The sequence below is a fragment of the Martes martes genome (assembly GCF_963455335.1).
Source record: "Martes martes genome assembly, chromosome: 1".
Classification (NCBI taxonomy): domain Eukaryota; kingdom Metazoa; phylum Chordata; class Mammalia; order Carnivora; family Mustelidae; genus Martes; species Martes martes.
In genome coordinates, this window is record NC_137888.1 from 125,213,991 (window position 1) to 125,239,867 (window position 25,877).

At 37.5% G+C, this 25,877-nt stretch overlaps 1 protein-coding gene across 1 annotated transcript in view; it reads left to right on the forward strand.

Moving 5' to 3' along the window:
- Positions 1-25,138, forward strand: part of MSL2 (MSL complex subunit 2) — a 38,311-nt gene extending 13,173 nt beyond the window's left edge. The window contains exon 2 of the mRNA XM_080805207.1: positions 21,131-25,138. Within this exon, the coding sequence (XP_080661333.1) occupies positions 21,131-22,722 (1,592 nt within the window). The 3' untranslated portion in view covers positions 22,723-25,138. The remainder of the gene's footprint in view (positions 1-21,130) is intronic.
- Positions 25,139-25,877: the final 739 nt, after the last annotated feature.

Consider the following 25,877-nt stretch of genomic DNA (forward strand, 5'->3'; position numbering starts at 1 on the left):
CCCTGGGATCATGACCTGAGCCGGAGGCAGATGCTTAATGACTGAGCCACCCAGGCGCCCCAAGATTGCTTTATCTTGTTACGCAGAGATCATTTGTTGGTTCATGGTATTTCTGGTCAACTAAGACATCTTCACAAGTTGATTGATAGTGTTGTCCAAATCTCTATTTTTTTTTTTTTAAGATTTTATTTATTTATTAGAGTGGAGAGCCACAAGCAAGGGGAGAAGCAGGCAGAGGGGGAGGGAGAAGCAGGCTCTCTACCGAGCAGGGAGCCAGATGCGTGGCTCAATTCCAGGATCCCCCGATCACAACCGAGCCAAAGGGAGACAAGACGCTCAACTGACTGAGCCACCCCAGTGCCCCGAATCTTCTCTGTTGGTGCTGATTTTCTGTTTTGTCAGTGTTTGAGAAGTGTTGAAACCTCTTATTATGGATTTGTCAGTTTGTCTTTGAAGTCTTATTAGTTTTTGTTTCATGTGTTTTGAAGCTCTCTTTTTAGGTGCATACAACAATTTTGAATATATGGAATATGGTTAAAATAAGTTTAATTTTTAATGTTCTGCTCTACTAATTCTGTCATCTGTCACTTCTGTGTTTGCTGTTCACTGATTTTTCTGCTCATTATGGGTCATATTTTCCTGCTTTTTTTGCATGCCTAGTTAATTTTGATTAAAAGCCAGATACTGTAAATTTTATCTTGTTAATGTTTTACCTTGTTGATGGATATTTTTGTAATGTAAGTATTCTTTGTTCTTAGGATAAGGATAAATTACTTGGAAAGAGTTTGATCCTCTTAAGGCTTGTTTTTAAGCTTTTGTTGGGTGGAACCAGGGCTGCCTTTAGGGGTTATTTTTTTCATACTACTAAGGCAGGAACCTTCTGATTACTCTATCTGATTCATCCCTTGTGAATTAGGAGTTTTCTTACTCTTAATGGTGGGAATAGGTGCTGCCTCTGAGTTATAAGGATTGTTCTCTTTGCTCCTTTCTGGATGTTCTTTCTCCAGCCTGCGATAGTTTCCTCATACACATGTGCTAATTACTACTCAAAGGAAGACTTGAAAGAGATGTGTAGGGCACCTGGGTGGCTCAGTGGGTTAAAGCCTCTGCCTTCGCCTCAGGTCATGATCTCAGGGTCCTGGGATCGAGCCCCACATCGGGCTCTCTGCTCAGCAGGGAGCCTGCTTCCTCCTCTCTCTCTCTCGCTCTCGCTCTCGCTCTCTCTCTGCCTGCCTGTGTACCTGTGATCTCTGCCTGTCAAATAAATAAATAAAATCTTTAAAAAAAAAAAGAGAGATGTGTAACTCTTTTTTTTTAAAGATTTTATTTATTTGACAGGCAGAGATCACAAGTAGGCAGAGAGGCAGGCAGAGACAGAGCGGGGGAAGCAGGCTCCTCACTGAGCAGAGAGCCTGGGGCTACATCTCAGGACCCTGGGATCATGACCTGAGCTGAAGGCAGAGGCTTTAACCCACTAAGCCACTCAGGCACCCTGAGATGTGTAACTCTTAACTATAGAGAATAAACTGATGGTTACCAGCATGGAGGTGGGTGGCAGGATGGGTTAAATAGGTGATGGGGGTGGCGCCTGGGTGGCTCATTGGGTTAAAGCCTCTGCCTTCGGCTCAGGTCATGATCCCAGGGTCCTGGGATTGAGCCCCGCATCCGGCTCTCTGCTCAGCAGGGAGCCTGCTTCCTCCTCTCTCTCTGCCTGCCTCTCTGCCTACTTGTGATCTCTGTCTGTCAAATAAATAAATAAAATCTTTAAAAAAAAATAGGTGATGGGGATTAATGAATGCACTTAGGATGAGCACCGGATAATGTATGGAAGTTTTGAATTACTATATTATACATCTGAGACTAATGTTTCACTTTATATTAACTAACTGGAATTTAGAAAAAAAGAGAGAGACCTATATATCTCTAGTCTTCTTTCCCTGTACTCTGGAGAAGTCAAGCTGTCTTGGCCTCCCAGCTGTCTTCTAAACTCAAAAATACAAGAATTCCAAACACTGAGTTACATTCTTTGTTTTTAAGTCTGTTTTAGCATTCATGAGTTTACAGATAAGATACATCATTTTAGAGTAGTCACCAAAATCCATTTTTAACATAATTTTAATAAAATAAGTTAGTATTTTATTAGTTAAAAGTCCTTGTTTGTTAGAAGTCATAGTTTGTAGGCTTTATTAAAATGCATTTTAAAGTATAATCTTTAATAAAATCTGATTAATTTTTTTTTCTTAAAATTATTTCGTCACAGGGGTGCCTGGGTGGCTCTGTTGGTTAAGTGACTGCCTTCGGCCCAAGTCATGATCCTGGAGTCCCGGGTTGAGTTCTGCATCAGGCTCCCTGCTTGGCAGGAAGTCTGCTGCTCTCTCTGACCCTCTCCCCTCTCTCATCCTCCCTCTTTTACTCTCTCTCAAGTAAATAAACAAAATCTTTAAAAAAAAATTATTTCATCACATTTCCCACTTAAATGATTAGAAAAAACACCCAGGAGTTCTTATTACTGTGAAATACGGCATCAAGGCAAAAAAGGTGGAAAGTATCTTTAGTGGTTCCTAATTCTAATTCTCTTGTGCATCAGAATTACATGAGAAGGTTTTTAAAAATGTACATTCCTGGGAAGTTTCTTAGAAATTCTGGAGAAGGCCACATAGGTGATTTAATATTAAACTTGGGATGACAGTAGTGATGTCTTGGAATACTCCTCATGCCAGGTTAAAAGGAGCATTTCAATTTTGTTTTAAAAGATTTTTACTTATTTATTTATTTATCAGACAGAGAGCACGAGCGAGCAAATGTGCACAAGCTGGGGGAGAGGTAGAGAGAGGGAGAAGCAGGCTCCTCACCAAGCAAGGAGCCCGATGTGGGACTCGATCCCAAGACCCTGGGATCATGACCTGAGCCAAAGACAGATGCTTAACCAACTGAGCCACCCGGGTGTCCCAGTAGGTGGACTTTAAAAAAAAGAACATGTGCCAATAAATGTAAGCAATGCTGTGTTAATAAGCAAGTTTCTTGACAGTATTCAGTTTTAAGACACGAATGTATTTTGGGATGACTCTCCAAGAGAACATGAAGACAAACTGGTTTATGCCTTCTTATTAAATGGAACACTAGTTTTGGAAATTTGGAACTGAATTTACATTGATTAATTTGATTAATGTTTGGTTGTTCAACTTAATTGTGACTGACCAGCCTGTATTATCTTATTGGTAATAATTTAATATGAGACCAATATTGCTTTGCTAAAATATGAAATTAATGGAATATTACAAAAGTGCTCTAACCACAAAACACTATAAAAGTCTCCCCTAAGTAATTATTAAGATAAATGACTTCTGACTTTCTCTTTTAAATCTTATTAGAATATGAAATGAGGTATGACTTGAGTTTATGGCTGTGTTGTGGTTCTGAGTGGTTATATGTCATTCATTTATAGTTTATAATAGTAGTTGACTGGTGAAGCTTACCTTGTATAAACTATGACATCACTAAGAGCATCAGAAAGTATTTTTCATAGTTTTAGGTTAACCAAAGACATAAAAGTTAAACTGAAGTTTAACCACTCAGAAGTTTAGTAAACAGCATAGCTTGAGTAACATTCATACTTTTAAAATTGCAGTGTTTAACTGTTAATTTTCATTTCACAGCAAACTAGTTGTATTCCTTTTCCCAAACTGAAAACAAAATTTGTGTTTTTTCACCCCATCATTTCCCTGGCATTCATGTTTAGCTGTCACTGGTATCATTGTAGTAATACTTCAGTTACTTAAAATGATGTAATTGGTACAATGAATTTTTTAATAATTACTTACTTGGTCAAGTGGCCAGGATACTCCATTCTGTATCACCATTTTTTAGTGACTTCTGAATATCTGTCATTATTTCCTTATTTTTTATTAAAATGCATATTTTTCTGTCCTGCAAGGGGGCTGATGGTGATCTAGAATGTAGCAGCTTAAATACTGAGAGAACTAAGAATTTCTTTGAAACCTTCATTTATCATTGGACCTATTGCTATTTTGGGGCATGTATTTGCTTTTTGGTTTACTACTAAAAGAAATATGTGGAAGTTTAAGGGAACATATTTAAGTGATGTTCAATAAAAAATTTAAAGACCTGGATTAAGAATCTGTACTAAGGAAAGTGGTGCTGTCTTCTTAGCACCAATAACAGCTTCTTAGCTGTTGTTCTCTGATCTCAAATTCATCTCTCTCTGACTTGGGCTTGTTATTCTTTATAGTGGCACTCATGCTCATGAATTTTGCCTAATGAAAAGATTTTTAAGAGGTTTAGACTTCATATGCCTGCAAAAACTGTATTTGGTGCAGGTTTTTTGCAAGACTAAAAACAGGCTTTTTAAGAACAGTTGTAGGGATGCCTGGGTGGCTCAGTCAGTTGAGTATATGCCTTTCTCTTAGGTCGTGATCCCAGGGTCCTGGGATCGAGTTCTGCATCAGGCTCCTTGCTCAGCAGGGATCCTGCTTCTCTGCCTGCCACTCCCACTGCTTGTGTGCGCTCTCTCTGATAAATAAATAAAATCTGTAATAAAAATGAAAATAGGAAAACTCTTTAAAAAAAAGTTGTAATTGTTCAGAACAGTTAATGCCCTTTTGCTCATTGCTAAGTGATACATATGATCTTTTTGTAGTGTTGTCATTTTTGTTCTTAACTGAATTCAAAGATTATTTTCTTGTATATATCTAGGAGATATCTTCCTAGTTATGTTTGAAAACATATTTTACATCTTTAATTTTGGTGCTGTAATTCCGAGATGTAAAAAAGGTTTGAGAATCCTTTTTTAAATGGGAGTGGTGGGCACTAGCACAGTGCTTGGCAATATAGCTGGGCCTCAGATATCATTTGCTTAAATGATTGAGGAAAAGGAAATGCTTTCTTGAGTGAAAATAGCCTAAAAAATTAACTCTTCATTTGGAAAAGGTGGAGAATGGAGTATTTAAGATATTTAAATCTGTAGGTTGAATTATGGAAGGATTATTGTTGAGGCCCTGTGTCAGGCTTTTGACATTGGTAGAAGTATATCCTCCCACCCTACATGTACCTTGATACTGCTTTTGGAGACTGAATCTAGGCTAAACCATCTCATCCTAATTATAGGAATTTAATACATACATATTTACTTATTTTGTACATACATGCTACACGTATTCACACATTTAATATATACATAGAATTGTCAGTTAAGGTTTCTAATGCTGTAAATTCTTAGACTAGTCTGTAATAGGCTGAGCTTTTTTGTTGGAATCTCTTTACAGAGAAGATAGTACAATGTTTTATATAGCTTATGTGTTTACTTGGAACATTTAAGATTAACTTTAGATATTGAGTTTGGTGTATAGAGAATCCAGGCAGGACTCTTGCAGCTCCAGTTTCTGTGCAGTAAGGGTTTCCTGACCCTCACAAAAATATGTTGAGCATCCACCCTGCCTTTGACTTTCCTTGGCTCCCCTCCCCTCACCATTATTGCCAGTACTCATTCCTGTTTCTTCTTTTCCCCAAAAGGTTTTACGTCTTATGGTTAATTATTGATGGCTATGGCCCAATTTCAGTGATCATTCTTTTTGATAAATGGAAGGAAACTGAAATTGTCCTTTATGGATGCTGTGGACTTAATAGCAGAAATAGGGATGGTGCTGGATGAGTACAAAGAACTCTAGGTTGGGAATCAATAGATTCTGTTTATAGAATCAATAGATTACATTCCTTACTGCCAGTAACAAGCTGTGTAATCTTATGAAAGTCTGTCTTGGTTAAAATGGAGCAAGATGATTTCCAAGGTCACTCCCAACTCTAACATGCTTTTTTTTTTTTTTTAAAGATTTTATTTATTTATTTGACAGAGATCACAAGTAGGTGGAGAGGCAGGCAGAGAGAGAGAGAGGAGGAAGCAAAGCAGGCTTCCCACTGAGCAGAGAGCCTGATGTGGGGCTCGATCCCAGGACCCTGGGATCATGACCTGAGCCGAAGGCAGAGGCTTTAACCCACTGAGCCACCCAGGTGTTCCTCTAACGTGCTTTTTATGATTCATTCATTGTACATTTATTAGGTGCTTGCTTGTTTTTTTTTTTTAATATTTATTTGTTTATTTATTTGACAGGCAGAGATCACAAGTAGGCAGAGAGGCAGACAGAGAGAGAGGAGGAAGCAGGCTCCCTGCCGAGCAGAGAGCCCGATGCGGGGCTCAATCCCAGGACCCTGGGATCATGACCCGAGCCGAAGGCAGAGGCTTTAACCCAGTGAGCCACCCAGGTGCCCCAGGTGCTTGCTTATGTGCCAACAATGGTTTGAAGATAAAGAGATAAATAAGTTTCTGGCCTTGAGTAACTGAGACCCCCTGAATGGTGACAATATAATGTGATAAGTGCTATAATAGGAGAATGTGATAAATGCTTTTTGAACAAACTGTGCGGTAAGGGTTAAGGAAGGCTTCCTCTTGGAGGTCATATTTGAGGAATTCTTAAAGAATAGTTTATTCTTCAAGGAAGGAAGAAGGAACGTTCTAGGAAGAGCACTTCACAGAGGAATGAGTAAGCATTGCATGTTTTGGAATGGTCAGTGGTAGGTGAGAATGGAGTATGAAGTTTGTGTGAAATGAAATGGAATGGAATGGGGTATGGAGAAAGCTTAATGGTATGGGGAGGTTAGGTGGAGGCGACATTCTGAAAGGCCTTATATGTCATTCCAAAGACTGGATTTTAAAGGCTGCTTGAAGGTGAATGGTGTGTGTGTTTGTGTGTTTGGCAGTTTTTATGCCTTTATGAGGGGTTTTGAAAAGAAGAAAGACATAATCAGATTTGTGTTTTAGAAAGATTTTTTGGTGATAGTGTGGAGGGTGGACTGAGCAGATGAAGTTGAGGCAGGAAGAGATAAGTTAGAAAACTTGCAGTGTTTGGGGTGAGGAATGATGAGGGTTCAACTAAGGCAGTAGTCATGGGAATAAAACTTGAAGGGTGACTTAGAAACTATATGCATTGAGACTCTGGAGATTGAATGTGGAATTCTGGTGAAGAGTCTAGATGGTTTCAAGCTCATGTGGTTTGATTTCTGGGTGAATAATGTCAGTATCCAAGAGAATAAGGATGCAGGAGGAGGAGCAGGTTTTTAGGTGAGGGTTTAGGGGAAGTATGTTTATATTTGCTCATGTTAAGTTTTAGTTGTTTGTGAGTAATCAAAGGAGACATGAAATTCCTAGTGGGCAGTTAGAAATGTGGGTCTGGGGTCAGCAGAGAAGATTAGAGCTGCATGTAAAGATTCAGAAGTTACCAGTTAATAAGTGGTAATTGTACCAATTTATGTGCAAATCACTCTGGAAGGACTGTGTGGCACAACTTTTAATTTGGGGTGTCATATCTTTTCAAAAAGGTTCATGATCCCATGAAATTCTGTACAACAGTTTGTGTCTTTGCATATGTGTATAATCGGATTCTCAAAGTTGTCTGTGACCCAAGATTACTGTGGAATACTGGAATGGAGTAAGAAGGATCAATCTTAATACAGATACATGGGGAATCCTGAAATTAAGGAGAAGACAGAGGAAGAGGATGTAAAAGAGGTGGAGGAGACAAGTGTTGGGGGAAAAGGGAAGAGAGCATTTTGAGGAAGAATGATCAACCAGAAATGCACGTTGGTTTGGGATTAGCAATTTTTCCTTCTATTAGAAGATGAAATCTAGGGAAAAATACTTTAGTGTATGAATAATTGGAGGGTAAATTGTTATAGGGAAGGAAGGTTGAAGGTGGAAGTGAGAGGGTATGATGAATACAGTTAGGTGGGTAACTGAAATGATTGGAGCCAGAGGCAGTAGAGGATGGGAGAAGAAGAAAGAAGAAAAGGGTGTAAGTTTGTGTGTGTGTGTGTGTGTGTGTGTGTTGGAGGGGGAGTGGATGTGGGGAGAACAGGAGGTGGAAAAAGGGGGGAGAATATTTAGGTATTACAGCCTGTGGTATTTTGAAAATATGAAGGGAAGGGGAAACATGCCAAGTATTTATTGGATTTTATTTTGTAACATATAGAAAATTTCAGTGTATAAAAAAGAACTTTAACATACCTATCACCTCAACAATTAACGATATCCAACTGTAAGACTTTTGATGTACTCTTATAGATCTTGCTATAAAATCTTAGAATCATCAAATTTTAGAGCTGGACAGAACTTAGATATTTAGTCAGTTTATAGCTTTAAGAAATGGAGGACCAAGTCACTTTTAAAGGCACTTCATTGTTATTCATTACATTTTTTTAAACTCAAAATTGATGAGATTTGTACAGTTACAGAATAAACTAATTATAGTGGATGCCAGGTATGCATTACCCAAATCCCCACTTCAGGATTGAAGGACTTCATTCTCTTAATTATTGGGAGTGTTGCTCCCAAACCTTCCTGGGAATTGCCCTTGGCTTGAAGAGAGCCAAGCCAAGCTCACAACCCTTCTTGGGAGTAGCGTGCATCTAAAGACTAGTCCATTAAAGACCTGGCTCCCTTGCCCCAACGTGAGACATCCCTGCAGGGCCATCCTAGTTCCTAGCTTCACTCACAGCTTCCAGTGGCGTCTTCTGAGGCCTTTGTTGTGATTATATCCCAGCCTAACTTGTTCTTCCTCTGCTACTTCCTTTCTCTGCTTGTGATAGTCCTCTAAGTGTGCCCCAGGTAAACTTCAAGGAGGTGAACTTTAAAATTTCTGATGAAAAATTACTGATGAACTTTAAAATTTCTTTTGAGGCCGCAGCCTGGGTGGCTCAGTCAGTTAAGTGTCTGTCTTCCCCTCTGATTACGATCCCAGGATCCTGGGATTGAGTTCCTCATGGAGCTCCCTTGCTTTTCCCTCTGGCCTCCCCCACTGCTCACGTGCACGTGCTCTCTCTCTCTTTAGCAAAAACAAAATCTTTAAAAAGAATAAAATTTCTTTTGATATGTAATGGATTTCCTAAACTTTACAGGATTAACATTACTAATTTTTCATTTTTCTGAGACATACCAGGCAAATGTTGATAGAATCATGTGATAATATGATAAAAAGAAATTTAATTTTATAGTGCCAAACATACAGAAAAAAAATTGATCATTGGGGCATGTTTTAGGGTGTAGCAAAAATAGGAATGAATACTTCCTTAAACATGTTGAATAATCTTGGCATTTAGTTAGCTTCCTTCCCCCACCCTGTATCATTCATTGCTAGTGTTTCTGCTATCTTGTTTTTATTGCCTTTTGTAAATTAAAAGTTGATCCCCCTTCCAGATCAAACTTATGTTTTCATTGTTTTTTTTCTTGAGAATATTTTATGGACACATTCCCCCCCTCTTTTTTGGTCATGCTGTAGAGAATGGAATATACAAATACACTATAAAGTATATTTGAAATAAATATGGTTGGATTGAGTCTTTTTATAATAATTTTTTAAAGATTTTTTTTTTTTTGACATTGACACAGTGAGAGAGGGAACACAAGCAAGGGGAGTGGGAGAGGGAGAAGCAGGCTTCCCACTGGGCAGAGAGCCCGACATGGGGCTCGATCCCGGGACTCTGGGATTATGACCTGAGCCGAAGGCAGATGCTTAACAGCTGAGCCACCCAGGCACCCTGGATTGAGCCTTCATACAAAAATCTTGCCCTCATGGTTCAGGAAGGATGTGCCCAGCAGAATCCAAGACTGCATTCCTAAACAGAATATTTATTTGATTTTCTGTCTGCAACATTTGAGAGTGCCTTTTCAAATTCAAGTGTGCCACCTGTCATCAGTCAGATATTTTGTCATTGCTATAAGTTACCATCTTGTCTTGGATCCAAGAGCTTCGGAGCAATGTGATTTGGCTGGCAACAGTATTCTTACTGCTCTTATTTTATTTATTTATTAAAGAGTTTATTTATTGGGGTATCAGGGCAGCTCAGTCGGTTAAATGTCTGCCTTTGGCTTGGGTCATGATCCCAAGGTCCTGGGATCAATCAAGCCCCACATTGGGCTCTCTGCTCTGCGGGTCGCCTGCTTCCTCTCCCTCTGCTGCTCCTCCTGCTTGTGTTTGCTCTTTCCCTCATTCTTTAAAAAAAAAAAAAAGATTTGATTTATTTGTCAGGGGGCATGGGTGGGGAGAGTGTGCACACAATCTGGGGGAGGGGCAGGTGGAGAGAGAAGCAGGCTCCCCATTGAACAGGGAGCCTGATATGGAATTCATCACAGGATTCTGGGATCATGACCAGATTTGAAGGCAGATGCTTAACTGACTGAGCCACCCAGGCATCCCTCTAATTGCTTTTATCTTTTTTTTCTAAAAGATTTTATTTATTTATTTGACAGTCACAGATCACACGTAGGCAAAGAGGCAGGCAGAGAGAGGAGGAAGCAGGCTCCCTGCTGAGCAGAGAGCCCAATCCGGAGCTCGATCCCAGGACCCCGGGATCACGACCCGAGGCAGAGGCTTTAACCCACTGAGCCACCCAGGTGCCCCGCCCCCTCTTCTTGCTTTTAATAAAGCTTCCTTCCCCTCCCCCCTTTGTCAGTATTTCTTCCTGTGTATATAACTGTAGACATACTTAAGGTGATCAGTGAAGTTATCTGGGCCATTTGGAAAGGAATAGCTGATGAAAAGTACGTTATTGTATTCAAATATGATTTTAGAGTCAGTAACATAAAGTGAACCTAGAAAACTTCCTACTGAAGAGCTCTGCTTTTTTGGAGTATTTTGAGATAACGAGTTAGTACTATTTTCTTGATTTTCTTTAGTAATGATTTTATTATTATTATGGAATATGATTCCATTTTAGCAAGTAAAGTTTTGTCATTTATTCCTTTCTTCCCTTAGAACTTTGGTACGATTTTCTGATCGCTTTTTATTTTCTGATTAGTTTTGATATGGGTCCATTTGTGGGGAAGGAAATTTAGGTGGTTGTGGAAACACATTTAATTAATATAAAGGAATGTATCTTTATATGAATGTATCTTTATATATCTTTAATTTCTTAAACCATTTTCCATTTTTTAATTGTTTCATTTTACTGAAATTACTTTCATTGGGATCATTTCTTTTCCATATAAACTCTAAAATGAGAATTAATGATTTTTCAGTTCGTTATGTCTAACTTGTCTATGTTACATTTAACCTGTTGTAGCTTTTGCCATTGTAGATTTTATTTTATGATCATTATTACTGCCAGTTCCAGTATTCACAAGATAATGTTTTAGTCATTAACAAATTTGGTAAACATTTGAGTCATTATCAGTTTTACTTTCTCTTGTGTCCCCCCTCCACACTCCCTACACTTAATTTCCTCCAATAATGTGGTGAAAATACTAGTGGAGTTAAATGCTGTCACAGTTAAAATGGAGAAGCAGAAAGATCTTTCTTTGGGCATAAGATCTAATTACTTGGTAATCTACATGTCAACATAAGATTTATAGTATGTCCACTTTTACCATTGGTATTTTGAAGTGAATGGATTGCCAGTTGCTTTTTAAAGAATTGGGATCAGTTATGTATTTTAGAGTTTGCTAAGAGTAATGATATTCTTGTTTGCTTATGCTAGGGAGAAGGGCGTTTTTCTTGAATGGAGAAGGGGCAAGCTGACTTGAGACCTAGTTACAGTTTGTTTGCTTATTTGTTTTGGCACTTTGGGTCTTTCTCTCAAACTTAAGCTGCTGTGTAAGTCTTGCAGTCAGTGATTCTTGTCAGTGGTAGGGATAAAATGCATGGCAGCTAGTCCAAGTGCCCAAGCTTTGTATATTACTGTAATTATTTGAATGATCTATGTTAAATCTATTTAAAAATGGGGAAATCCTGTGGCTAAAAAGCAGGTTTATTGAGAAAAGTATAGTTTATAAAATGTGTTTATGATGGGTGAATTAAAGCCCTTTTCTAGTCCTTTAAAAGTTAAAGCTAAATATGGCTTAAATTATTTAAATTGTTGATTTAGGTGTGATAATGGCATTGTGGGTTACAGAAGAGGATGTACTTTGTAATGATTTATACTGATGAATATATAGAGGTGAGTTGATGTCTGGGACTTGTTTGAAATAATAAAAGGGTAGATGAAGCAAATACAGTATAGTCTTGATAATTATTGAATCTGGGTGATCTATATGGAGGGTAATTATACTATTTTCTCATTTTTTCTGTTTGAAAATTTTATTATAAAAAGTTTCACAAAATTAACATTTAAAAAAATCTGATATTAAGTATCTTAGTAAATTATCAGCAGTTACCTATACCTAGAATTGCTGTTGTGGTAATCTAAAACTAAGACTTGGTCTCAAATTATAATTGGCTGATTAGGGATGGGAAAAGTTAATAAGAGGGAGAACAGACAAGGAAATTAGTAACTTTTTTTAGGTGAGGAGTAAAAATGAATATTTAGTCTATAGTCTTTTTGTCAATATAGCATCAGTAATTGTTTAAGGCACATAGTATCTAATTCATTTAGTTACAGGATAACTTGTGTTATGTAAAGGAAGAAATTCGTGTGATACATTGCAAGCTAAGGATTCAAGGCAATGCAGTGAGAAATTATTTTGTTATAAATTATACATTTTTATTTATTTATTTATTTTTAAAGATTTTATTATTTGGGAGAGAACATAGAGGAAGAGGGAGAAGCAGACTCCTGGTTGAGCAGAGCGCCTTGACACAGGGCTTGATCCCAGGACCCTGAGATCATGACCTGAACCAAAGGCATAGGCTGAACTGACTGAGCCACTCTGGCGCCCCTCAAATGATAACATTTTTAAAGTCTGAAGTCTGTGAAGTCTGAGACTTTTTCTTCTTTTGTTTGAGAGAGAGTGAGTGTGCGCATAGAGTGGGGGGAAGGGGTTGTTGGTGGGTAGAGGGAGAGAGAGAGAATCCCAAATAGGTTCCGTGCCCAGTGGGGAGCCCCTCGCAGGGCTTGATCCCAGAACCCCGAGATCATGACCCCAGCAGAAATCAAGAGCTATTTGCCCAATCGACTCAGCCACCCAGTTGCCCCAAGATACGTTTTTTTGAACAAGTTTTTTTGGTACTTGAATGTGAAACTATCTGGAATGTGATATAAAATTAATTAAATTTCTCCCCAAATACTGCCCAGTTTTTAACAGTACAGTCTTCGAATGAGTGACACATTTCCCCTTGACTCATGTTGCCCATCCATTTTATTTTCTATGATAAGATGTATTTTTACAATTCTAAAACTGTTACGTAACATTTCTTAATTTTGGAGGGACGAGTTTCCTTAGGGACAGACGTACAGTAGATAGATACATGGCTGACAACCAGTTCTAAGAAACCCCTGAATCTTTTACTTTCTCCCTCCTATCACTGGAGCTGCCTTTATCGTGAAGTGTAAAGAGAACCCTTCGGGAAACCTTTGACAGTTAAGATGGTTAGCTGAGTGCATAAAACAAGTTTGGTATAGGCATCTCTAATGGTGGGTTAAAGTTTCAAATATTTGTGTTGGGGAATGGTTGGGCAGTCCAATAGGTAATGAGGCCAGGTGATGGAAATTCTTAACTCAGTAGTGGTGAAGTCTTGAATCAATAAGTGGGGGTTTTTGATGTGCTTTGTAGCCTCTTCAGTTCTCAGTATTAGGCATACTCTCCTAATACCTCAGAGAGAAATACAAAGATGTGTACAGTGTAAAAATTCTTTAAGATGCTTGGTAGTTTACGGGAAGTTTTGCTTGGAATGACTGGTGAAAAAAAGATCAGTAACAGAATAAAGGCAATCCTTATCACTTAGCTTGTACAATTTGCACATCATTAGGGATTATAAAATGACATTCAAATTATATTGTTTTATTTATTAGCTGCACTTTTTCTATAAAGAGAAACTTTTCATCTGTGGGTTACTTGGTATCATTCATATATAGTTAAATCAGAATAAACGGTTGATGCTTGCTCTTTATTTACCGCTTTTCAAACTAATGAGCTGGTTGGCATCCTGAAATGGATTTTCATTCCTTCCTTTGTTTATTCTTCCCTTCTCCCTTCCAACCATCCATGAACTCAGAGATCTGAACTTTATAGATCTACTTCATTCTGTTGCTTTTATGCATGCTCAGATTTTCTTATGTTTGGCCAGCAGGCACCTTTTCTGGTTTGCTCCTAAGTCCCTTTAACACAGTCCCGATCTTTGATAGTTTCCTTACTTTACGTTATAACAATGTAATCAAAACTCATCTTGTCTAATTTATGTCACAGATCTGGAATCAGTTATTTGTCTCAGAAGCTGTGAATTCTTTGAACAGGAAATTGTTTTTCAGTACCATTATCTGAGTTCATTGCTGCTGGGATTAGTCCTTTGGCAGGCTTTTTCAGTGTGTTGTGCTACGAAATATGCACACTTAAGATGAAAACATGAATTCATACTGATAAATCCAGTTGAAATTCAGAACTACAGGACTTTTTGCTTAGTGTTTTCTATCTTATGATTTCTTTGTTCCTATTTTTTAAAAAAATCCAGATTTTTAAGGACATCAGCATTTACTTTATTCCACAATAAACATCAACACCTTCATAGTGACTATCAATGTTACTACCACCAATGTGATGACTGAAAGACAACTAGGATGCTAGGATCAGTCAATTTTTGTGTTATAAAGTCATTTAAAATAGTTAATCTCTGAATGGTTATACCAACAGTTTGATATGAAACTAAAGTTACTTGCTTTGCTTTTCATTTTTAGGGGTTTCTTTTATTTGTTAATTTTTTTGAAAGATTTTATCTATTTGAGAGAGAGAGGGAGAACAGGAGCAGGGGAGAGGCAGAGGGAGAAGCGGGCTTCCTGGGACTTGATTCCAGGACCCTGAGACCATGACCCGAGGCAAAGGCAGATGCCCAACCCACGGAGCCACCCAGGTGCCCCAGGGGTTGTTTAAAAATTTTAGTTTATTTTATAATTATGTAAAAATACTTACATGGATTGAGAGTTAAAAGCTACAAAACAGGGAACCTGGGTGGCTCAGTGGGTTAAAGCCTCTGCTTTCGGCTCGGGTCATGATCCCAGGGTCCTGGGATTGAGTCCCGCATCGGGTTCTCTGCTCGGCGGGGAGCCTGCTTCCTCCTCTCTCTGCCTGCCTCTCTGCCTGCTTGTGATCTCTGTCAAATAAATAAATAAAATATTAAAAAAAAAAAAGCTACAAAACAAGTTAAACCCAGAATAGTCCTAGCCGAGTCCTTTCCTTTTTTACTTTTGTCTAGTCTCTCCTTCCCAATAGATAAAGTATTTTTTAACCTTACATTTTATTCTTTTAAGTGTGTACATATGTATCTATATATTCATATCCCCTACACCCTGCTTTAAAGTTAAGGGTACTCTAAGAATTCCTATAAGGTTGGATTTCATAACTACTGTTGTCTAAGGGTTTTTTTTTTTTTTTAAGATTTTAGAGTTGTGCAGCTGTCACCCTAATATGATATTAGAACATTTCATCACTGCTAAAAGTTCCATTGTACCCACTTACAGTTAATCCCTGCTCCTGGTTCCTGTCTAGACAACAACTAGTTCGGCTTTTCTGTCATTTCTAGACATTTTATATAAATGAAATAATCCAATAATGTACTGTTTTGCATCTGGCTTCTTACATTTAGCATGCTTTTGAAGTTAATCATATTGTAGCATGTACCAGTAGTTCTTTTGATAGCTGAACAGTATTCCATTGTGTGAATATACTACATTTTGTTTATCTTCTCACTGGTTGGTGGACATTTGGATTGTTTTCAGTTTTTTGTTCTAAATAATGCAGCTCTGCATATTTCACATACATTTATATGGACATATATTTTCATTTCTCTTTGAGAGATGAAAGCTCCTGCTCCTAGGAGCAGAATTTCTGGTTTGTATGGTAAATGTATGTTTAACTTTTTAAGAAACTATTTTTAAGAAGCTGCCAAACTTTCCAATCTGATCTATGGTTTTACATTTTCACCAGTAATACAGAAGGGTTCCAGTTTTTCCACATCTTTGCCAGCTGTTGGTATACTGTCTGTCCATTTTGAATTTATCCATTCTTATAGGTGTGTAAGCTGTGTGGTAAGGTTTTACTTTCCTTAATGATATTGAGCATATTTTCACGTGCTTCTTAGACACCCTTTTTTTTGGTGAAATGTTTATTCAGATCTCTTGCTCACTTTTTTTTCATCATAAAGATTTTAATTTTTACTTTTTTTTTTTACTTTTAAAAGATTTTATAGAGATATATCACATTTTAAATCATAATTCATATTAGGGATTCTAAGAAATATGATAAAACCCAACTGATTAGATGGTTCTCAGATATTTCCAGTGCTTTTAATGGGTGAAATACATACTTTCAGTCCCTTGAAAGTACATAAGCTCTATACTAAGCCATTTATATGTATTTTTAGGACTTCTTTTTACATTTTTTTTCTCTTATAATATTACGTTAGTCACCATACAGTACATCATTAGTTTTTGACGTAGTGTTCCATGATTCATTGTTTGTGTATAACACCCAGTGCTTCATGCAATACATGCCCTCCTTAATACGCATCACTGGGCTAACCCATCCGCCCACCCCTTTTCCCTCTAAAACCCTCAGTTTGTTTCCCGGAGTCCATAGTCTCTCATTGTTTGTCTCTTTCTGATTCCCCCCCTTCATTTTTCCCTTCCTTCTCCTAATATCCTCCATGCTATTCCTTATGTTCCACAAATAAGTGAAACCATATGTTAATTGTCTTTCTCTGCTTGCTTGACTTATTTCACTTAGCATAATTTCCTCCAGTTCCATCCATGTTGATACAGATATCGGGTATTCATCCTTTCTGATGGCCGAGTAATAGTCCATTGTGTATATGGGCCACATCTTTATCTATTTGTCTGTTGAAGGGCATTTGAGCTCCTTCCACAGTTTGGCTATTGTGGACATTGCTCCTGTAAACATTGGGGTGTATGTGCCCCTTCTTTTCACTATATCTGTATCTTTGGGGTAAATACCCAGTGCAATTGCTGGGTCATAGGGTAGTTCTGTTTTTAACTTTTTGAGGAACCTCCACACTGTTTTCCTATGTGGCTGTACCAGCTTGCATTCCCGTCAACAATCTCTCCATCATTTGTTGTTTCTTGCCTTGTCAGTTTTGCCATTTTAACTGGTGTAAGGTGGTATCTCAGTGTGGTTTTGATTTGAATTTCCCTGATGGCTAATGATGCTGAACATTTTTTCTTGTATATGTTAGCCATTCGTATGTCTTTTTTGGAGAAGTGTATGATCATGTCTTGTGCCCATTTTTTGACTTGATTATCTGTTTTTGGGTGTTGAGTTTGAGAAGTTTTTTTATAGATTTTAGATACCAGCCCTTTATCTGTAGTGTCATTTGCATATATCTTCTCCCATTCCGTGGGTTGCCGCTTTGTTTTGTTGACTGTGCCTTCTGCTGTGCAGAGCTTTTTATCTTGATGAAGTCCAAAAAGTTCATTTTTGTTTTTGTTTCCTTTGCCTTTGGAGATGTGTCTTGAAAGAAGTTGGTGTGGCTGATGGCAAAGAGGTTACTTCCTGCATGTTCTCCTCTAGGATTTTGATGATTCCTGTCTCACATTGAGGTCTTTCATTCATTTAGAGTTTATCTTTGTGTATGGTGTAAGAGAATGGTCAGGTACAGTTTTCCCAGCACCATTTATTGAAGAGACTGTCTTTTTTCCATTGGATATTTTTTCCAGCTTTATTGAAGATTAGTTGACCATAGAGTTGAGGGTACATATGGGCTCTCTGTTCTGTTCCACTGACCTGTGTGTCTGTTTTTGTGCCAGTACCATGCTGTCTTTGTGATCACAGCTTTATAATATAGCTCGAAATCAGGCAATGTGATACCCCCAGCTTTGTTTCTCTTTTTCAACATTTCCTTGGCAGTTCAGGGTCTTTTCTGGTTCCATACAAATTTTAGGATTGTTTGTTCCAGCACTTTGAAAAATGCTGTTGGTACTTTGGTTGGAATGGTGTTTAAAATATAGATTGCTTTGGGCAGCATAGACATTTTAACAATGTTTATTCTTCTGATCCATGAGCATGGAATGTTTTTCTATCTTTCTGTATCGTCTTCAATTTCTATCACAAGTATTCTGTAGTTTCTAGAGTATAGATCCTTTACCACCTCGGTTAGGTTTATTCCAAAGTATCTTGTGGTTTTTGGTGCTATTGTAAATGGAATCGATTCCCTAATTTCTCTTTCTACAGTTACATTGTTAGTGTATAGGATAGCAACTGATTTTCTGTGCATTGATTTTGTATCCTTGCCACATTACTGAATTGCTGTCTGAGTTCTAGTAATTTGGGGGTGGAGTCTTTTGGGTTGTCCACATAAAGTATGTCATCTGCAAAGAGAGAGAATTTGACTTCTTCTTTACCAGTTTGAATACCTTTTATTTCTTTTTGTTGTCTGATTGCTCTTGCCAGGACTTCTAGTACTATACTGAACAGTAGTGGCGAGAGTGGGCATCCTTGTCATTGTTCCTGATCTTAAGGGAAGGGAAGGCTCTCAGCTTTTCCCCATTGAGAATAATATTTGCTGTGGGCTTTTTGTAGATGGTTTTTAGGAATTTCCCTCTATCCTTACACTCTGAAGAGTTTTAATCAGCAAAGGATGCTGTGTTTTGTCAAATGCTTTTTCTGCATCAATTGAGAGGGCCATATGGTTCTTGTCTCTCCTCTTATTAATGTGTTCTATCACACTGATTGATTTTTTTTGCACACTTTAAAAATTGAGTTGTCTTTTTATTGATTGGTAGGAAGTGTTTTTAATATGTCATATCATAAGCCCTTTATCAGATAAGTGATTTGCAAATATTTTTTCCTATACTGTGGATTATCTTTTTCTTTTTTTTTTTAAGATTTTATTTATTTATTTTATAGCAAGCACAAGCAGGCAGAGGGGCAGGCCCAGAGAAGAGGGAGAAGTAGACTCCCCATTGAGTAAGGAGCCTGACTTAGAGCTTGATCCCAGGACTTTGGGATCATGACCTGAGCTGAAGGCAGATGCTTAATTGACTGAGCTACCCAGGCACCCCTATCTTTTTGTTTTCTTAATGGTGTCTTTTGAAGCACACATTTTTAATTTTGTGAAAATCCACTGTATAACTTTTTCCCTTTTGCAGATTGTGCATTGATGTCACATCTAACACTTTGCCTGGCCCAAAGTCATGATTTTCTCCTGTGCTTTTCTTCTAGAATTTTAGGTCTTATATATAAGGTGTCTGCGATCCGTTTTGAGTTAATGTTTGTGCATATTGTGAGGTAAGGATCTAAGTAGTTGTTGGGTTTTTGGTTGTTTTTTTCCTGTTTTTTGTTGTTGTTGTTACTTTTTTTTTTTTTTTTTTTGCATTTGGATATCAAATTGTCCAACATGATGTGGAAAATACTGTCCCTGTTGAAATATCCAGGCATGCATCACAGCAATCAGTAGACTGTAAATGTAAGAATTTCTGTGCTCTGTTCTGTTCCATGATTTGTATGTTTATCCTTTGCCATTGCCACCTTGTTTTGGTTACTATAGCTTTAAAGATGATTTGGAAATTTGATAGTATAAGTTCTCCAGATTTACTCTTTTAAAGAATTGTTCTGGGTATACTAGGTCCTCTGATTCCATAAGAATTTTAGAATCAGTAAATTTCTTTAAAAAGACACTGGCATTTTCATAAAGATTGCATTGAATTTATAGATCAACTTGAGGTAAATTGTCATCTTGTTTGTGGCTTAACGTAGGCTTGTGTAACCTCAGGCTAGTAAGAACTGAGCTTTTTGCCTTCTCCAGCTGGCTAGCCTCTGAGAAGTCACTTTCAGTGATCATGTTTCTGGGGCTCTGCATCATTCTCTGCACCAAATGGAGTGAGCCCCCTTCTGTCACAGCAGCTTCTGGTCTTCAGGGTAACACTGATGGAACTGAATGGAAGGGGAGAACTGGGCAGCCCCAAACTGGACCACCACAGATTCTCACTGTTGTTACTTGAAATTGAGTAGTTTTTCAGACATATAAATGCTTATCAAATGGTTTTGTCTTTGATTATGAAAATGACTCGTTTTCTCAAAAGTTTGCAGGTTTATAGTTGCTTTTAAGGGAGAGGGTTTGCTGATTTCACTTGGCTGTAGCCTGAGGTATCTTCTTTTCCATGCCAGAGTCTTACTAACTAAAAAATTTTGTATGAGAAACAGGTGCTACTTTGAGTTTATTGCTAACTGTTTGTCCTGAATTTGGAACCAAGAACCATTGCTTCTTTGTGGAGTTGAGTGGAAACAGTGACTGTCTAGTTGTTTCCTCTTTCCTGTTACATAATCTACACAGGTCATTTATAATTTGGGAGACCATTTTCAGTTTTATGTGATGTTCTACTTCGGATACTTGCGGTTTATGACTAGGGTCATTTTGTATTTGTCAGAAGAATTGGAGTCTGGTAGTATGCCCTTTTTTTTCTTTTTGATACATTTAAACTTAATTCTTTTCTGTCCTTGCATTTTGACTTTCTATAGGAGAATTTGAGTCTTAATAATGTATTACTCCCTTTTTTTCTTTAGATAAATGAACATAGTTCTTTTTCACCATAACATTTAAGTCTTCTCAGTTTTTTTTTTTTTTAAGTCTTCTCAGTTTTAAATTAGTATATATAATAAAATGGTTGGAGTTACACTTTTTGGGTTTTTTTGGTGAAGATGACTTTGTATTGATTAATACCCTTAAACTATGTTTAATGAGAGTAGGGACTAAGTGTCTCTTATTTATATCTTTTTCCCAGTGTTTAATACAAAATAAACAGTACATGGTAGCATTACAATGTTGTGTTCGGTTTAGGTTCTAAGGGTTTTAAGCCAAGTTTTGCTTTTGGTGACTGATCTTCACATCTCCGTAGCCTTTGGAGAGGAGGATAAGAAAGTGGACCAGAACATACCGTTTGGGAGAGAAGTACAGAATCAAGGAAGATTCTGGTTTGAGATAAAGGAATGGGGAATATGGCATAGAAGTGAAGTGCACTATTGAGTATTTTTCCATTTCCTGTAAGATAACGTTTTTTGTTACCTGGTCTAGTGAGTTTAACCCATCTCAATTTTAATAGATTACTTATAATCTCATCTTAATTTCAGTGTATGAAATTGTATATTTATTTTACTAAAATCTTTGCTTTCCTCCTTTTTCTTTCTTAGGACATTTGCTACAAGATCCTATTGCACCCACCAACTCCACCTGCCAACATTATGTCTGCAAACCTTGTAAAGGCAAGAAAATGATGATGAAACCTTCATGTAGCTGGTGCAAAGACTATGAGCAATTTGAGGAAAACAAGCAGTTAAGCATCCTAGTGAACTGCTACAAAAAACTATGCGAATATATCACACAGACTACATTGGCACGGGATATAATAGAAGCAGTCGACTGTTCTTCGGATATTTTGGCTTTGCTTAATGATGGATCATTGTTTTGTGAGGAGACAGAAAAACCCTCAGATTCATCCTTTACTTTGTGTTTAACACATTCCCCTTTACCTTCAACCTCAGAACCCACAGCTGATCCTCAAGCTGGTTTATCTCCAATATCTGAAAGCACCCTCAGCATTGCTATTGGCAGTTCTGTTATCAATGGTTTGCCTACTTATAATGGGCTTTCAATAGATAGATTTGGTATAAATATTCCTTCGCCTGAACATTCAAACACAATTGATGTATGTAACACTGTTGACATAAAAACTGAGGATCTGTCTGACAGCTTGCCACCTGTCTGTGACACAGTAGCCACTGACTTATGCTCCACAGGCATTGATATCTGCAGTTTCAGTGAAGATATAAAACCTGGCGACTCTCTATTACTGAGTGTTGAGGAAGTGCTCCGCAGCTTAGAAACTGTTTCAAATACAGAGGTTTGTTGCCCTAATTTGCAGCCCAACTTGGAAGCCACTGTCTCCAATGGACCTTTTCTGCAGCTTTCTTCCCAGTCTCTTAGCCATAATGTTTTTATGTCCACCAGTCCTGCACTTCATGGGTTATCATGTACAGCAGCAACTCCGAAAGTAGCAAAATTGAATAGAAAACGATCCAGATCAGAAAGTGACAGTGAGAAAGTTCAGCCACTTCCAATTTCTACCATTATCCGAGGCCCAACGTTGGGGGCATCTGCCCCTGTGACAGTGAAACGGGAGAGCAAAATTTCTCTTCAGCCTATAGCAACTGTTCCCAATGGAGGCACAACACCCAAAATCAGCAAAACTGTACTTTTATCTACTAAAAGCATGAAAAAGAGTCATGAACACGGATCCAAGAAATCTCACTCTAAAACCAAGCCAGGTATTCTTAAAAAAGACAAAACTGTAAAGGAAAAGATTCCTAGTCACCATTTTATGCCAGGAAGTCCTACCAAGACTGTGTATAAAAAACCCCAGGAAAAGAAAGGGTGTAAATGTGGGCGTGCTACTCAAAATCCAAGTGTTCTTACATGCCGCGGCCAACGCTGCCCTTGCTACTCTAACCGCAAAGCCTGCTTAGATTGTATATGTCGTGGCTGCCAAAACTCCTATATGGCCAATGGGGAGAAGAAGCTGGAGGCATTTGCTGTGCCAGAAAAGGCCTTGGAGCAGACCAGGCTCACTTTGGGCATTAATGTGACTAGCATTGCTGTGCGCAATGCTAGTACCAGCACCAGTGTAATTAATGTCACAGGGTCCCCAGTAACAACGTTTTTAGCTGCCAGTACACATGATGATAAAAGTTTGGATGAAGCTATAGACATGAGATTCGACTGTTAAATCAGTGGGTCTTTAAACCTACCTCTGGTAGGGAAATAGCTACAGTTTTACGGCAGCTATGGTTTTGTTGGTTTAACTTGCCGGAGCTCCTGCATATAGATCACTTGTATCAAGTGTTTTCATTGCTAAGTTATATGTGTTAGTGTCGGGGAAATAGTTTGCAGATAATGGAGGAGTAACCCTACAACTATATGTCCTTAGTTCTTACAGAACCTCATAGTTTGAGAACAAATGCTGATGCAACTGATTTATACAAGATGAACTTTGGCAAGGAAAATAACATTAACCTCATTGTTTATGGTCATGCTTTGTGCATAATCAAAGTTTATGATTAAATGTAAGGAAGTGGTATCTAGTCAGTCCAAAAAGATTGTGCTGATTTTTTGTGAAGAAGTAGCCATTAGTTCAGGGGACTCAGTGCTGCCTTCAGATGCCATTGATGCTCCTCCTGTTGAAAAGCTGATGTGTCCAGCTCAACCTTTGTGCTGACTTAATACCATTTCTGATCATGAAAATTGGCTACTGGTGTATGTAGCAGTTCTTAAATCAGCAGTATTATGAAAGAAAATTTGCCCCTCATTAGAATGTTGAAATCTGTCTTTTAAAAAGTGAACAAATTCTGTCAAGATTGCAGATGTTTAGCTGTTTATGCGATAAAACCCTTCTGAGTTTGAGTAACTTTTATAGTTAGTCTGACTCATTTCTAGGGAAAAAAAAAATTGGAAAACCTTCACTTTTAGCATGTTCTAATTAGATAAATGAAGTGGAGAAGAGCAGTTTTATTCTGAAGGTAATTGAATTTAGACTATAGGATGTGACAGAATTTTTAAAAAATTATAAAAATTTTTATTTAGAAATTGGGATTTATTTGAAATAATTTTGAAATAATGCCCCCAAACTTACCCAGGTTTATGTGTTATATTTATTGCTATTGGCCACTTCTTTGATTTTTTTTTTTTGTTTGTTGTTTCCTCTAATAGTTTCACAGACTTTATTTTGAATATGCTCCTTTTCTCTTTTTTGGGGTGCTATTCATTATGAGGGCTTCTTTATAGAGGCCAAATAAAAAAATGCATTTTTATGAAGCCTGTGCATTTATGTAGGTTTGAAGCTAGGAGGATTTTCTTTAGAACGCTCTTTTGCATGTAAAGCACAAACTGTGTTTCAGTTTAAATTCATGGCTTCCCTTTAATTTTTATGGGAAGACAAGTGAGTCACAGACATTCTGTTGAAGGGTAATCTAGTCAGTTGCTTGAAAGAGCACAGCCCAAATAAAACAAGGACTGACTAGGTTGTAAAGAAACGACCTTACGATTTAAAAGAATTGCTGCTTTGACAGTGCTTATTTAAAGAAAAATACTGCTGGAAAATTTCCAATTTCTACTACATTCACCATCTCTCGTGAGATCTGACATATGTTGAAGTTATGTTTTGATTTGGCACACAGCATGTTCAATGATGGTTACTCACCTAGTACAAGACATGGAGAAGAAACCTTTGGACACAGAGCAGATGACACCTCCTTCTGTTTTGTAGTGTATCCTGGTGTCATTTTCTGTGAATGTGGTCAGGTAGAATTGTTTTGTTGTTGTTGGGCTTTTGTTTTTTTCTTTTTTTTTCTTTTCTTCTTTCTTTCTTTTTCTTTTTTTTTTTTTTGTCTCTCTTGGTGGGGTGGGGGTGGGCTAAAGCCATAGGAAGAAAAATGTGATGTATGTGTCCAGTATGTACTATTTTGTTTTTGTTTTGCAAGAAGAGTTGAACTATTTTTGATAACAAGAGTAAATGGTGGAAAATGCTTCTTAGTTGTCTTGTCTTTATTTGCTTTCCAAGTTTTGGAATTTTATTTAATTCCTCTAAGTGTTAGCAGTGTCTTATGAAACATGTATTTGCCTAAAGTTTGTAACAGTTTTGTGTTAAACCCAGATGCCCTGCTATATAAACTTGTAAATCTGTTCTTTATTCACTAATGATCACTGCAGAAATGACTAGAAATGAGATTGTACACATGGATGATTAGGATATATTTTGCAAATCTCCCAAACTTTCCTAATATTATGATCTTAAAATTCATAGAGTACTTTATTGCTTCCCAAGTTTGATAATTTTAGTTTTGTGTTTTTTGATGCATGGGAGGTTGGCAATATAGACAAATCGGAAATCATTAGTATGTGAGGGCCTTGATTGTTATGTAATATTGCCAATGGTTAATTCAGGTTGTTTTTAGCACAAGTTTCTCTTTTTTATGCTGGTATTCTCACTGCCACATTTTTGGAAACCTGTATTACACCTTAAATCTATCAATAAATGTTAGTTTTCTAATTCTATGTTGTAGAATACTGAGGAGTTTGGGATAGTATGCTCTGAATGGCCTATATTATATACATTTGGGGAAGAATAATTAATTACAGTGCCTTGATTTTTGCATTGTTTTTCTTTATACCATGAGTTATTTAGGAATGCTGACTAATGGCTAACTAGGGATGATTGAGAAATTATTACTGCAGTAACTGAATTTACTTTATCAGGATTTGAAACCATCAAAACAATAACAACTTCTAATATGACACATTTTCATTTGTTCTTTTGAGTCTTTGTTAACATACATAATCAGATGATAGAAGTGTCAGAACTGGTGATTTATCCTTTTGGTTAGCTTCAGTAAGTCTGTTTCTGTGCAGAGCTATAATATGGTCCTAGGATAAAGAATTCCTTTTACTGTGATCTTAGTATTCTTTTTTTTTTTTTTTTTAAAGATTTTATTTATTTATTTGACAGAGATCACAAGTAGGCAGAGAGGCAGGCAGAGAGAGAGGAGGAAGCAGGCTCCTTCCTGAGCTACGAGCCCGATGTGGGGCTCGATGCCAGGACCCTGGGATCATGACCTGAGCCGAAGGCAGAGGCTTTAGCCCACTGAGCCACCCAGGTGCCCCTGATCTTAGTATTCTTGAAACAACTCTTTGGTGACCTTGCTGAAGAAAAGTAAAAGTTTTACAACAGATGAAAAACAAAATTTCCTTTCCCATATCATAGGTAACAAATATAAAATGTTTTAGAAAATACTAAGTTGAAAGTACAGCATCAGAATCTAATAATTGGATGCTAGTTTAACTTTTGTCCCTCCTTTCTAAAAAATTAGGTTTTAGGTACGCAAATAA